Below are 13,729 nucleotides of genomic sequence, written 5' to 3'. Positions count from 1 at the left end.
ATTGTATGGACCGCCTGTGACTATCCCGAGTTTGACCCGAGCTGTCCGATTAGCTAGAAAGGACCTCACATTGCTGCCGAAGCGGAAACTTCTCACTTTCTAGAGGGCGCTATCGCGATATGCTTAATAAATATCAGTGTTATCCACGTCCTTCTGTACGCATGAAATTGTGGGAGATTCCAATTGAACGATTTCTGTTCAAAATGTTTTTAATTTTTTTTTTGTATTCCAACCACTGCTTCATATGCGCACAGGCAGTTCGTCCTTCATGTACAAAAAATGTCTTTTATCGCTTCTCGTTGACTTAAGTTTATTATGTACCTGACTACGCCGCACAGGGGTTATGGATTAGTACCTCACGGTATGCACTGAAGCCTCGGAGTGTTGTTATTTCTTTTTCTTTTTTTTGTTTCCGGAGAATTGTTTGGGACCTAAGGGATAGCCGGCCTTAAAGAAGCCTACCTCTTCATATTTCTCCGCTTAACAATAAAATAGAGTGAAGTCTCCGTTACCTTTGACACCTGCGTCATCCAAGAACAATGCTTTCGGTCGCCCCAAGAGCTTGGAATACACTCTAAGAACAGTTTACACTCTTTGGCGTGCCCCTTCTGCCACACAACAATAATCGTCATCTGCCTTGATGCGTTTCCTTTCTTTAACGCTGCGAGCCCGGAACTTTCCAGTAACGAACGGCACGCGCGTTATCAGAAGGGGCACTCCAAAGGGTGTAAACTGTTCTATGCTGATAACGCGCGTGCCGTTCAGCGTTAAAGAAAGGAAACGCATCAAGGCAGATGACGATTATTGTTGTGTGGCAGAAGGGGCACGCCAAAGGGTGTAAACTGTTCTTAGAGTGTAGCCTTCCGAGATGCTCTCGAAGTCGTTTAGTACAACGACGTTCATGACTCCCAGTTTTATCCTGAAAAGAATGCCTATGTGCACATCTGGAATTGAAGGACTGGCCCATAAAGCCGCTAAGACGTTTATGCAGGCAACAGTGTCGCGGTTTTCAACGCTCTGGCGACAATGACGTTGCCTAACACGTTGGTGACCGTTTGGTATAGCGGTTGGCCAGCTGTTGGAAAATATGTTGCGCAATGCGAATACGGGGATGTTTCACGAACCGAGATAAAAATTCCTTTAAACGAGCGAAGAGGCGATATTTAAGCGAATTTCTCTTGATTACATTTATCGAATAGGCGTCCATTATAACATGACTCTGTCTAAAAATAGACAAATCATGCAAATGATATTATTTAAACTCTTTAACAACAACAAAACAAATTAATGTGTTTGGTCCCAGTGGAAGACCTGAAACGCGCCATCCGAGGAGCTCATAATCATTTCCAAAAATGTGAACTGTTGTCACTGATAAATTGACAGCTTAATATTGCGCTTCCACCAATTTCGCACAGAGATGCGAAACTGAACGGCTGACGATCGTACCTGTCGCGCCCTTATTTGACGTCCATCAGTGACGTGGCTACTTGTGTCTCACCGTCGGGCGAGCATGAAGCGAGCTGGAACGCAGCTTAATAAAGGTGCTCGTCTGATGTTCGCTGACAGGGAGAACGTCTTTATAAAGTTGGTCGAAATTTATTTACGTGTAAAATTATCAGCGAAAACCTTGTGCATTTCTGGAATTGGGTATGAGAACACTGAATGACGAGGTTCCAGCTTTTCCAATTTCTATCAATCGTCTGTCTATTACAGCGAAAAAGTTAATTAGTCTAATTTGAATAAATAAATGTGTACTTCCAACCTCGATTCATGTTCAAACGTATGCCTCTGTGTTAAAAGCAATTAAGAAGAAATCGTTTGATTACCTCATTTTACCCATCTAGAAGGAATTTAGAACGCGTTGTGAAACGCCCCGTATATGCTTAAGTGAGAATAAATGACGACTGCGCTGATAATAGCAATGTTGGCTAAAAATAATGCTTAGTCGTCATTCATACCTGAAGAGAGGGCCATACTTGTCGGCAATATCCCTGAAAGCTTCATGTTGCTGTCCTCTGAGAAATGGTAGATAGCCACGCAAAGGTACTCCTCTTTGTCCAGGAGGCAGCGGACTGCGTGCGGTGTCCTTAAAACAATAGCACGACCAGAGGAAGGCGACCAGTGCTAGTGTCGCAATGCCAGTCCCAACTGTTAACAGCGATGTTACAATGACCTGTGCAGGCAAGCGAGGAATTACTAACAGGAAGTACGCGAATGCGACGAAAATAAGAGTAAGAAAAACTACAAAATAAACAAAAATGTCGATGATAAATTTCCCTTAGATAGCTGAGTTTATTGTTGCCTTTTTGTTTTCTTGACGGTAGCTTGTGACAAGCAGTCGCTCTATTCAAGTAGATATATTTATGATAGGCATTCGGAGAAATGCCGCATACAAATGTACGCTCCTACTGTTTCTTAACCATATTTTATAGGCTTTTGCGAGAACATTTTACGAGTATACAAGCGGTTAGGGCACTTAGATAGATCTTCCAATGTAAACATTTTCACGCTGTCTACAATGAACAACAGCTGCGAATCATCACGGTCAGTGTACAGATCAAACAGCATGTGTGATATTCGTTCGCAACGTACAAGTTAAGCAAGTTAACGGCACAGAACGCTGAAAGGAAAACGAAAGTAATTAGTAGCTGAAATGAACGGGGATCTCGCATAAATTCGGCAGTTTCTCCCGAAGGGCGAAGCATTGACATCACTAGCAAGGTTTACAGTTGCGCTTGAACTCATCGGACCGTGGTCTAAATATGTGCAGCAGCGACACGTTGGCGCGATACAGTACGCAAGGCGACTGCTGCCAGCCAGAAGAAACATCGCCCTGGCAGCTACCAGTTGGCTCACGACGCAAGGCTTAGGGTGCGTCGATAGCAACGCAGAGGCGATACTACGCTGTCTCGACGAAGCGCACTGCCAGTGGCGTGCGCACGTCTCACCGCGATGGCGCCCGAAATAAAACCGACGGGAAATCGTCGACGTTAGCCACTGAGACTATAGTGCAAATGCACAGCAGCGAAGCAGGAACTCTAGTGTGGTTATAGCGTGCGTACGCACAAGGCTAATGCCAGCAGTGGAAGGCCGAAGGCTGCTCGGGTTCCACGACCGAGCTGATTGAGGGAAACGGGACGGTGTGTCCACTTCGCTTGGCATTTAAACCGAAGCTTTCTTAGCCTCTTTCTTTGACTTCGCCGCTGCTGCCGCTGCTGCTGCTGTGGTCCTGCTCGCCGTTAACGTCGGGACGTGGTTGAAACGTGCCACGTCACAGGAATATAAAAGGAATGCGTTGTCGGTGTTTTGTTTCCTGACATTTGTTTATGAGCTGTCATTCTGAAATTTCCGAGGAATAACTTTGTAAAGAATGAAAGGAAAGGTATGAGCCACGCGGAGGGCTTGCGTTGTTGTGGTTCAGAGTGATTATTTGCCAAGTGGCGCCTGCGGCGCCGACACCGGATTTTCTGCGACATCGGGCGTTTAACGGTATCGCGTTAATACATGACAGGAGTGCGTCACAAAGGAAAGACAACTCGAGCAGCTCGTGTCAACATTTACGCCGCGTCGCATGTGCACAATGCCCTCTGGACGCCGCAATTAGACGTGACCCCTCCACAAATGCAGTGCAGGAGCTGCCGCGCTTGTCTCTGTGTTCACCCGCAATAACAATGACAGTATAGAGAGGAGGTGGGGAGAATGTTAGAGAGGGAATAGAGAGAGAAAGGAGGCGGTCTTGTGAACTACAACACTACAACATAGAGAAAGAAAAAATATGGCTACAACCCAGAATAGCGCCGAAGTGCGCACTTGGTGCCGAGAAACTAAGGCTCACCTAAAGCGTCGAGCGGAGCAAGAACAACAAACAAGCGGAGCAGGCAAGGTAACATTTCACGTCACGTCACGACTGTCGTGTGCCGTCAAAAATAACGTCAATGAACGCAAACGTCGGATCTGCAATTTCTTTTTTTCTTTTTTTTTCAGCCAAGTGCACTTTGCGTCTCTGAATACCGTGGTTGCTCAGTGGCTATGGTGGTGGGCTGCTGAGCACGAGGTCGCGGGATCGAATCCCGGCCACGGCGGCCACATTTCGATGGGGGCGAAATGCGAAAACCCCCGTGCGCTTAGATGTAGATGCACGTTAAAGAACCCCAGGTGGTCGAAATTTCCGGAGTCCTCCACTACGGCGTGCCTCATAATCAGAAAGTGGTTTTGGCACGTAAAACCCCATAATTTAAAACTCCGTGCGCGAGCTGTGCATGCGCCGTCGACAGCGGGATAGCACGACAGTGGCGACGCCGACTGTGGTGCCGACGGCGTAAATGCACCTCGAGTGACCGTATAACTGTTAACGAATTCAAGCGCAAATATCGGATTCGAGTAGGAAAAAGCTGACTCGCCATCCAGGCTCTGCGAAAGTGCATGTCCAACGAAGCTGTTGCAAACCATCACTACAAATGCTGAGGGGGGTATGCATTACTTTAATGATGGTTAGAATGCTTGCTTTGAGCTTGTTCTTTATTGACACGTACGCCGTTCTGAAAGTTGTAAGCGTGATTCCAATGAATGTAGGCACTGTTCGCTTCACTTTACTGAGTACTTGTAGCTTCTGCATTACGGGGGGAACGAGCCATTTCATTTTTGCTTGCTTAGGGAGAAGGGGAGGGGGGGGCTGATGAGAGATTGCTGATGATAATTTTTGTTCACGGGCGAATACGAAAAACGCCGACCACCTAGGGGCTTACAGCGTTGCTGTAATATAATAAATAACCCCTAAAAGCCTTTGGTTATTCTGTAAAATAGATAGCGACGGACACAACGAATATGACTGTGATCTGGAACAGCGGAAGGTGCGAAACAACAGATGGCACTACGTGGGGTGATTGATACGTGTCGGTAAATAGATGAATTACTCGTACAGATAATATTGTTCCCATCCCCTACCACCCTCACCTGCTTCATATCTCTACGAATATTTTAGACCAACAACCAATGTCGCAGAACATTTGCACATTGATGCTAGTATTTGAAACACCAAGTAGAAAATGAGGATCTCTCCTCTTCTTAGGACACAGCGAACGTTCAATGCTCTGTATTATCTACCTGCCTTTATGAACAGGACGCCGTAACCTCACTCATCACCACTCTCTAGCCACGTGGCCTTTTCTTAGCGCAGGGCAGTAGGCCAAAGCAAACTGTAGCTCAGGTCGACCTATGTGCCCTTTTTTCTCTCTCACCAGAGTTCCTACGAGGTCCTTGAATATAGCGGGGAAAGTTCTGTTTTTTTTTCTTATTCGAATGTTCTGTCACAGACCGCTTCTCTAGCGGCAAAGACAAACAGAGGACTGTAGCTTTGCTCTTTAGTCACGTCGTTTTGACAGCGATTCTCTGGACATGACAGTGAGGGCACATTAATATAAGCAAACAGCTGCCATGTTTGACGTGCATTCAGGAATGTGACCTAAAACAACGCAGCCAGCCTCGCCGCGAGGTTTCAAAGTGATAAGTTATAACGTTCCGAGGTTATTTCTGCTTCCGTGCGAAAGGAAGAAAATAATCAGAAAGTTGTTTGTTAAGCAGCTGTGCGTTCTGCGAACACCCGTTATTAACTCTGTGCTGTAAGAGAAATTCGCTCAACTGCACCTTCTGAAAAGCAGTGAGCTCATTGCATACGAGGTCTTCCTGAAGGGTCATGGCGTGGGCTGCTAGTGGTGCAGAAGCTTGAAACATATTGGACGGAGACTGACCCGTGCCTACCAGTGCACCTCTTTGTCTGACGCACAGATTACATGGGCCTGGTACTTCCGTCTTCTGATCCGCCATCATGTCCCACAAAGACCTGTTCCAGGTGGTTCGCGATTGCATTGAAAGTTCGGGAGTGGTCGCGTTCCGAAATGCGAGTGGTGTCTCTATAGGGGGGTTCCTAGAGTTGTTGGAAGTGTACCTTAGCTCAACCATCTTGAGGTTTCACGATAACTTTTATGTACAAGAACGAGGTATATCTATTGGATCAAGTGTTGCACCGGTGCTCACTTAGTCGAAATAGATTGCTTGTTGTCGCGGGTACTTACTGACGACCACATAGTTCGTGTCTTCAGATACGTGGACGACTTTTTAATCCTGTTAACTACTAACTTTGACGATGACCTTGAAGAGGTAGCGAAATACGTTCTTCAGTCTTTCAAATCCACAGCCACCAAGTTGAATTTCGCCTTTGAATTGCCCGAGAATACTTCCTTGCAGTTTTTAGACGTAAGGCTGCTCTTTGATGATAAAGCTCACTTATGTTGGTGGTACTCGCCTCGTTCAAATAAGGCACTTCTGCCGTTCGATTCATGTCTGGGGCTTGGTGAGGGAGATTCAGGCGGTTATGATTTGGCTTGGGCATGCACATAGTTCGAAGAGGCAGCATTGTGTGATTTCAATAAACCAGTTGCTAGTCTGTGTTCGTCCTGTCTTCTTCTACCTCAGTGTCTCGTCCCTAGCGCAATTTAAGTTCACAGAAGAAGTAGGTTCTACGGCTGAGATAGTAGTGTTTAGTAATCTCGTTGTAGGTGGAGGGAGTGTCCCTGTTCTCTGGGGAGTCGTCTTTCGATTGGTCAGGGGTAGCGCGTGGTGGGCAAGTTCGCGCGCAGCCTCGTGAGCCGACTCGTTGAGGTTGAGAGGAGCACCCTCTATCTGAGCCTGATGTGCGGGAAACCAATAAATGAAGTGGTGCGTGATTAGGCAAATAATAAAATATTCTGTATAGTCTAAAAATGTAAAATAAACATGAGCACTTGAAAAAATTAGAAGGTCCTATTTTGCACATTCCGTCAAGCTGTCATGGCGGACTTAAAAGGTCTTCCTCTTTTGTCATACTGCACTGAGACCCTACAGTCCGGTTACGCTTTTTCTTCCGGGGTGGATTGTTTGCGAACATTCCGTTTTTCCTTAAGAGTAGCGGCGAAATGCGCAGGCCCATTAGGGCTTAGCGCTGGACCAGAAGAGGGGGGGGGGGGGCATCATCATTGCCGACCAGTATCCGCATTTCAGTTCATTGCTTATTAGTTCCGCAGAGCACATTTTATTACCTGCACCCATGTGGGTCAATTTGTCCGCAGGTCTTTAACTGAAATGACTAGGTATTCGATCCCAGCCTAGCGAATACCATTATATTTATGCTTTATTTACCAACAGCGTATCGTTTATCGCGAAGATTACCCGGTGTGTGCCAACTTCTATGTGTTCACGATATATGCGTTCGGAATTCGCCAGCGCAGAGCGATGGATGATGGCAGTGATATAGTTGCGATGTCCTGGCCTCGGAAATGGTGGTCCTGGCACTTTTGCAACATACTTCATATATGTTCCTTATTGAGGCTCACTGAAATCTGATGGTTCTTTTTTTTTTTTGTGTGTGTGCTGACATCCTGATTGCCAATTCGGCTCATTTAAAAGTGATATATTTACTTTCTTGAATGCATCGGCTTTGCCTTTTTTCTACAAGTTGGTCGCTTCCCTGTCTGTTTACTTCGCTTTTACTTTTTGACACGAACCTGTTTTTGCAGCACGTATACACTTTCATGTATAGAACGTGTAGAACAACTCTCCATGTAATAGACGCACAACTCATATCCTTTGACGATGTCGCACTTTGTGAGGCGTGCTTTAGCCCCTGGTCAACACTAGCAGTCCTCATTTGTACTATGCATTAGGGACGAATACCTTGTTTTTGCTTAGTGCATCATTAAAGCGTGCGTTATTTTTTCGTCCTGACTAATATAGGGTACTTGTGAAAAGCGTTCTGGAGAGCGACTGGCCTATGTGAACGCCTTTGACTCGTTCAAGCCCTCCGCGTGCGTGCGAGAGCTCACCGCGGCTTTACTCCCACTCCCATCCCTCTCTCTAAGTTTCTATTCCCTCTTTCGTGTCCCCCAGAGCAGGGTAGGCAACCAGACGCATTTTTGGTTAACATCCCTGTCTTCTCTCTTCATTTCTTCCTCCTCCTCCTTGTTAAGGCGAGAGTATGTTCATTAGGTAACCGCTTAAGTGATTGTACAAAACTCATTCATTATATTGATAAAAAGATGTCAAAATGTTGTCAATTTCGAAGCAGGTCTCTTAATTAGGGCGAAAACTTATTTACGAACAAACGAAAATGGGGGGGGGGGAGGTAGTATTTTGTAAAACATTATTCTGTCTAGTCCAGAACGTCGCAATTATATATATATATATATATATATATATATATATATATATATATATATATATATATATATATACACATATATTGCAGCTGAATAAATAGTTTTATTTCGGAAAAGCAAATCGTCGAATATTATTTCATTACATATTTATTAATATAACGAAAATATCAGCTTTTTCGCAACCACTTTTACAAAACCTACGTAGCTGGGATAAGCAAGTTTTGCGGTATCTGTAAATTCACGTGCTCATTCTGTCTGCCTTTATTTGCTCTACCAGGTAGGTTGCAAAAATGAATTTCTCTTTCTTGGGGTGTAGAGGGGGCGGAATTTCTGTGTTGAAGTAAACTTTTTGCACCGATTCTTCTGATGCTTGAGAATCCTCGAGAAGTCTAAAAAAATGTACTGCCACAGAAATTCTTCTCTTTCTCTTAAAAGAGAAGAAATTTAGTTATTTTGGTTGAGCCCTGTAATTTGCCCATTTCTCATATTCTTTAAGCTAGCATGCCCCGACGAAAGGTTGTTCTAAGGCGTGTTTGAAGCGTGCGATGTCGATAACAGAGATTCAACGACAAGAAAGTACACTTTTTTTTTCAGCGCTTCATAACTAATAGCTTTCGCGACCTAGTGCATCACGGTAGAAGCCGCGCAAATATGAACGCTCTATCTCACGGAAAGTGTCGCCATTCGAGCAGGTGCATTTCATACGGCAGCACGCAAGGGCTCAAGCTCTCTGCTATCTCACAGCGTATCACTGATTATCGCAGTGGAAACGTTTTGACAGGTCTCTCACCTGGCCGATACAATTTACGAAAACAAGTTCACATTTGGACGTAAGGAGCATAGCTATAACAATGCCTTCGTTGAAAAGTCTTAGGACAGAATAAGACAATATTCACACGCACTTGAAATTTATTTTCTACGACAGTGATTACATGTGGTTGCACAATATCATGCACATACATAAATACTCAAATGTAAAGATTTATTGGAGTATGTTAAGCACCAGAGGTATTTGTGACCGCGTGATCGCGGTGAGGAATGTGCGGGGCTCGGTATCGGGCATAAATTAAGCTGATCACAAAGGAACCTGCTACGATTAGTTGACATGAAAACAACTCGTGATTAAACTGCTTTGAAAATGCAAAAGTCGGCAACTCCTCTGGAATTTTTACAAGCTACGTGTTGCGTATATACCCGTCTCTTGCTTTTCACTCTTAAAAAAGGTAGTAACAGACGGAGCAAATATTTGTCGGCACATGCCCCACTATGCGGCTCCATGAGAAGCTGTGCTGTCGCACGCTGTAAAACTCTAGCTTCTCGTTTAGACTATCAAATATCGCGACGCGCCATGGAGGCAAATTCACTGCTATCGCACCTACCTCCAGATCACCAGTATGGCTGCCGTTCCCCATCTCCATGCGCGTCTAAATACGCCGCCGTGTGCAGTTTCCCAAATCGAGAGGGAACGCTCTCGAGCAGTTGGGGCTGAACCCTCAGCAACAAGCCTTCCCTCTCACAGGCGCGCACGTTGACGATGATAATTATTGCCGTTCTGTTCATGCCTCTCCTGACTCTTTCGCAGGTGCGGCGAGCACTTGGCGTCAGATTGTCGGATACTGTGTAATCGTCAGCTCCGCCGCTAAATACGAGTATGTAGGGAACGCCGGTATGTTTTTTCGAATTCCAAGTTTCGTGCAATCCAAACGTTGTTCTCATCACACACCTGAAGTTTCAAAGCTGTTAGACTAACCGTAAGAGAGCGAGAGAAAGAAAACATATTTATTGAGTAGTTTAGTATATGGGGTGGATCCTTATTTAAGATGAAATCATTCGCATCAGGTGTGAAGTGGACGGAAAACTAAGCTGCGGGGACGCAAGAAAGCGTTTTGATATGCATTCTTAATTTCAAGTGTTTACTTTCGAGCTTTATACAACAAACTACGCAAAGTTTAGCTCCTTAGTCACAGTTGATGCGAACACTGCTAAAGATATTCTTTTTAATGCTTTATTAATTAATGTAATATTAGTTAACTAAAAAGATTGTTCTTTGTTTCATATCAAACAATTGTGTGAGACAAATGAAACAAATTCTGACGGCTAGAATCGACAAAAGATATCGCACACAGTGTACGCGACTTTTGCATTGCGTGTGGTACTTCCCGAGTCCGGGTGTAGATTGGTGGAATCTATTCGATGAAATGTGAACTGCAGCTTTTTATCCCATCATTATCATGTGCCATACCTGAAGATAAATAAAAATTAAATTCCTAGTACAGTTTGGCAATGCCGCCAAATGGGTGTTTGCAAGCACCGAGTCTGCAATAACTGCAAGAACTGACAGTGGGCGTCCATCTGTCGGTAATTAGAAGAAGCTGTGCACTATGCGTTGTCGACATGGCTTTCAAGACGGTGCGCGCAGCGCGTTGCCAAATCTCGGAGGCCATAATTTTTTACTAGCCGTTTCCTGTAAAAGTTCAAAGGTGGCAGTCTTGACGTTTGCGCGAGCACTAGTTGCCTTTTCTGCTGAACCCCAGAGAACAGTGAGACACTCGTATATTGAGTAGTTAGTAATACGGACAATTTCTGAGCCAAATATTAGACACATATACGTATACGTGGCTCAAAATTTTTGTTCGTAGATGTCAACGAGGCTGAAAACGAAGCTTCTGCCTTTGCGCAAGCCTGAACGATGTACTTTCCGATGAAAGATTGACGTCGCAACCTTCCTGTGGGAGAACGTTGTACTTCTGCAAGATTGTTGTCAGATGCAAAAAAATTTCGACCGTGGCCATTGTTTCTCCCGGACACATCCGCTTTCCTGAAACGACGCAAAAAGATAAATTAGGGAAACATTAGCGGCGATAGAATATATGTAGATCCATGGTACTGGAGTGGAAAATGTTCGCCCACGAACACAGATTAATGACGCATGGAGCGCATTAGACTGACTATTACATTTCTGTAAGTAAATCGTTTTTTTTTTGTGCTGGGTAACTGATTGTTACGAAATAAATAGGGGACACAGCCAAGAAGTAATTTCTATTTAATCCTTGTATGAGTAACTAATAACGAGAAAATTCCGATTGATGTATCACCTTTTGTCCTAGTTTTTTACGCCTCTAACAAACATTCCGTATGTTTAGTAGCCCACGTTTTTAGCAGGGAAAGAAAGATACGGATGATATTCAAGCGAAGCATACATATATTTTTTTGCGTCAACCCCTGATCCCACCAAGAACTTGGTTAAAGGGCCCGGAGAAATGAAGAGGAACAAGTTTCGAGTACACAAAGAACGCCACATGCGGGATTACCCCAAATGACGGGCTTGAATTTTGCGGCCATCTCCATCACGTTTGTAAGTTCTTACTACTATGCCATGTACAGCGTTTAGGCCTAGTATGCCTCAAGTTTTCAATGGCACAGGACGAGAAATTGACGACACGCGGTACTCTCGGCAAATTGCTTGTAGCTGGGAATGGTAGGCGCAAGACACTTAATGACAATTGGATAACTTTTCACTTCGGCTTTATAGTGCGAGCAGGCGCCCACGCTTTCTTAATGAATGGCGTGACTTGTTTTCGTACTCATGGCATGGATATTTTGTTGCAGTGCTGAGGAAGATCTGGAATGGCGTAACACAGCAAGAGATATACAATGTATATTTCACACCAAGTTAAGCAGTATTGACACTACTGCTCTTATGTACGAGCATCTCACACTGAATGCGGCGTTGTGGAAGAGCAAAGCCTAACGAAGCAAAGTGCGCCAGCGAAGCTTAATTCCCCGACTGAAAACTTGCGCAACTCGTAGGCTTTGAGCGCTGTCAATCACCATAAAGCGTGTCATAAGCAAGCGATCTTAAAAAATCTCGTCCGGCCGCCTTCGCTAATACTATGTCCAGCGTAAGAATCGGCTGGGATTTGCTATTACGAACCATTATAACGCAAGATGCTGTGACTACGCCCTGCTACGGGCTAAGCACGTCCTGCCGGATCATGCACAGTAACGTTTTCCAGTCCAGTACGGCCCCTGACACATGGGTGGCTCTGTATGCGTACGCACTTTGCAACGCAAAATACGGAAGAGCTGCCAAACGGTGGCAGCTCTTGGTACGCATTTTAAATGCGCGACCACACTAAGTCCGTTGCGCTCACCCGACATTTTCCATCGGACGCTTAGCCAATGTGCACAGATCCATCGAAAGGGCCAGCAATATTTGAAACATAGCGACCTATAGAAGTATCACTGTTTTTAAATAGAGAGATTGTTGTTGCCTTTCTACTGTGCCTCGTACTAAAGTGACTGCAGTATTCGTTCGATGTGTTATTGGTACTTGCACAAGCCATGCATACGTGCCACTAACCTACGCTCGTGGGTAAAAGAGCAACAATAATTTCATCCCGCGGCTTCTACATAAATGAACAGGTACAGCGATAGGTGCTACTCAGATACAACCAAAATGGCAAGCCTAATAAGGTAACGGAGCAGGGTAAATACATGTGTTGAACTTACCAACAGAAAATGGAATCAATTGATCAGGCTTTGGTAACAATCGCGAGCCGTCTCCGTTCAAGAAACGCAGTGGATTGAACTCTTCTGGGTCTTTCCAGTACTCAGGGTTCATATGCACTGCCCGAAGGTTCGCTATCACAAGAGTTCCTTTGGGAATAAAATGGCTTTTGAAAACGACGTTCTCGGCCGCTCTGGAAGATAAGAAAAGTGGTGTTTTCGACATCGTCTAACAGTACTTACTCAGTGAAGTACAATGTGAATACACATCGCGAGCTGTTAATATGCTAACCGGGAATAATTAAACCGGACAAAAGCGTCACCAACGCCATACCCGAGCAACTGTTTTCATTGATGGAAAGTGCTGCTGCTGTTATAACGCTACGCTGTAATTGAAAAAAAAAATCTGGAGTAATGGTAGTAATGCTAATTTTGACAGCACGCCCGCCTGCCATGGCGGTGCTGCAACAACATTGAAATCAGTTGCTAGGCTGGTTCTTTTACATACGAAATTCTAGGGACGTCTCCCCGCAAGCTGCCACCTCGACGGCAGCTTGCGCACCAATAATATTTACCGGGAAACGTATGCGGGGAGTGCTAGTACGTGTTTCGCATTGTTATCAGGAGCGCGTTGTCACAATTATGCTGTTCGGATGCTTCTTTTGTGCTTTTTCTTAATTGAAACGTATGATGTTCAGTATGTTGTATGCGTGATTTCAAAGAATGTATGCACTGTTCGCTTCACTTTGCTGAGTACCTGCAGCCTCTACCTTACAGGGGTACGAACCACTACTCCTGGCCCTGCACAACCGCCGGGATCGGCCCATATTTTTGTTAGCTGACACCGACACGAAAAATGCCGACCAACTAGAGGCTAACAGCTTCGCTGTAACATGTTTGGGTGTGTATCTCGAGTGGATGTTTCTACTTTGTGTTGGTGTACCAACACGTAGGTTTATTATTTGCATTTAACTCCGGAAGAGGCCATTTCATGGTTTAAGCGATCTTACGCTCGTAGCATTCGCTACCGG

The 13,729-nt window shown here is 44.9% G+C and overlaps 1 protein-coding gene and 1 long non-coding RNA gene across 2 annotated transcripts in view; one reads left to right on the top strand and one right to left on the bottom strand.

The window, feature by feature from the left end:
• LOC129386154 (uncharacterized) overlaps nt 1-13,729 on the top strand; it is a 209,086-nt gene that overhangs the window by 124,937 nt on the left and 70,420 nt on the right. The window lies entirely within an intron of this gene.
• LOC126536619 (uncharacterized) overlaps nt 9,081-13,729 on the bottom strand; it is a 39,159-nt gene continuing 34,510 nt past the window's right edge. Inside the window, exons 16-17 of the mRNA XM_072287468.1 lie at nt 12,702-12,892; nt 9,081-11,007 (exon numbers count right to left, since the gene is read on the bottom strand). Coding sequence (XP_072143569.1) covers nt 10,832-11,007; nt 12,702-12,892 — 367 coding nt within the window. The 3' untranslated portion in view covers nt 9,081-10,831. The remainder of the gene's footprint in view (nt 11,008-12,701; nt 12,893-13,729) is intronic.

Source organism: Dermacentor andersoni, chromosome 4, assembly GCF_023375885.2.
Source record: "Dermacentor andersoni chromosome 4, qqDerAnde1_hic_scaffold, whole genome shotgun sequence".
In the NCBI taxonomy this organism is placed as follows: domain Eukaryota; kingdom Metazoa; phylum Arthropoda; class Arachnida; order Ixodida; family Ixodidae; genus Dermacentor; species Dermacentor andersoni.
The sequence above is the reverse complement of the archived record's forward strand: the minus strand, read 5'-3'. Positions and strand labels throughout refer to the sequence as shown.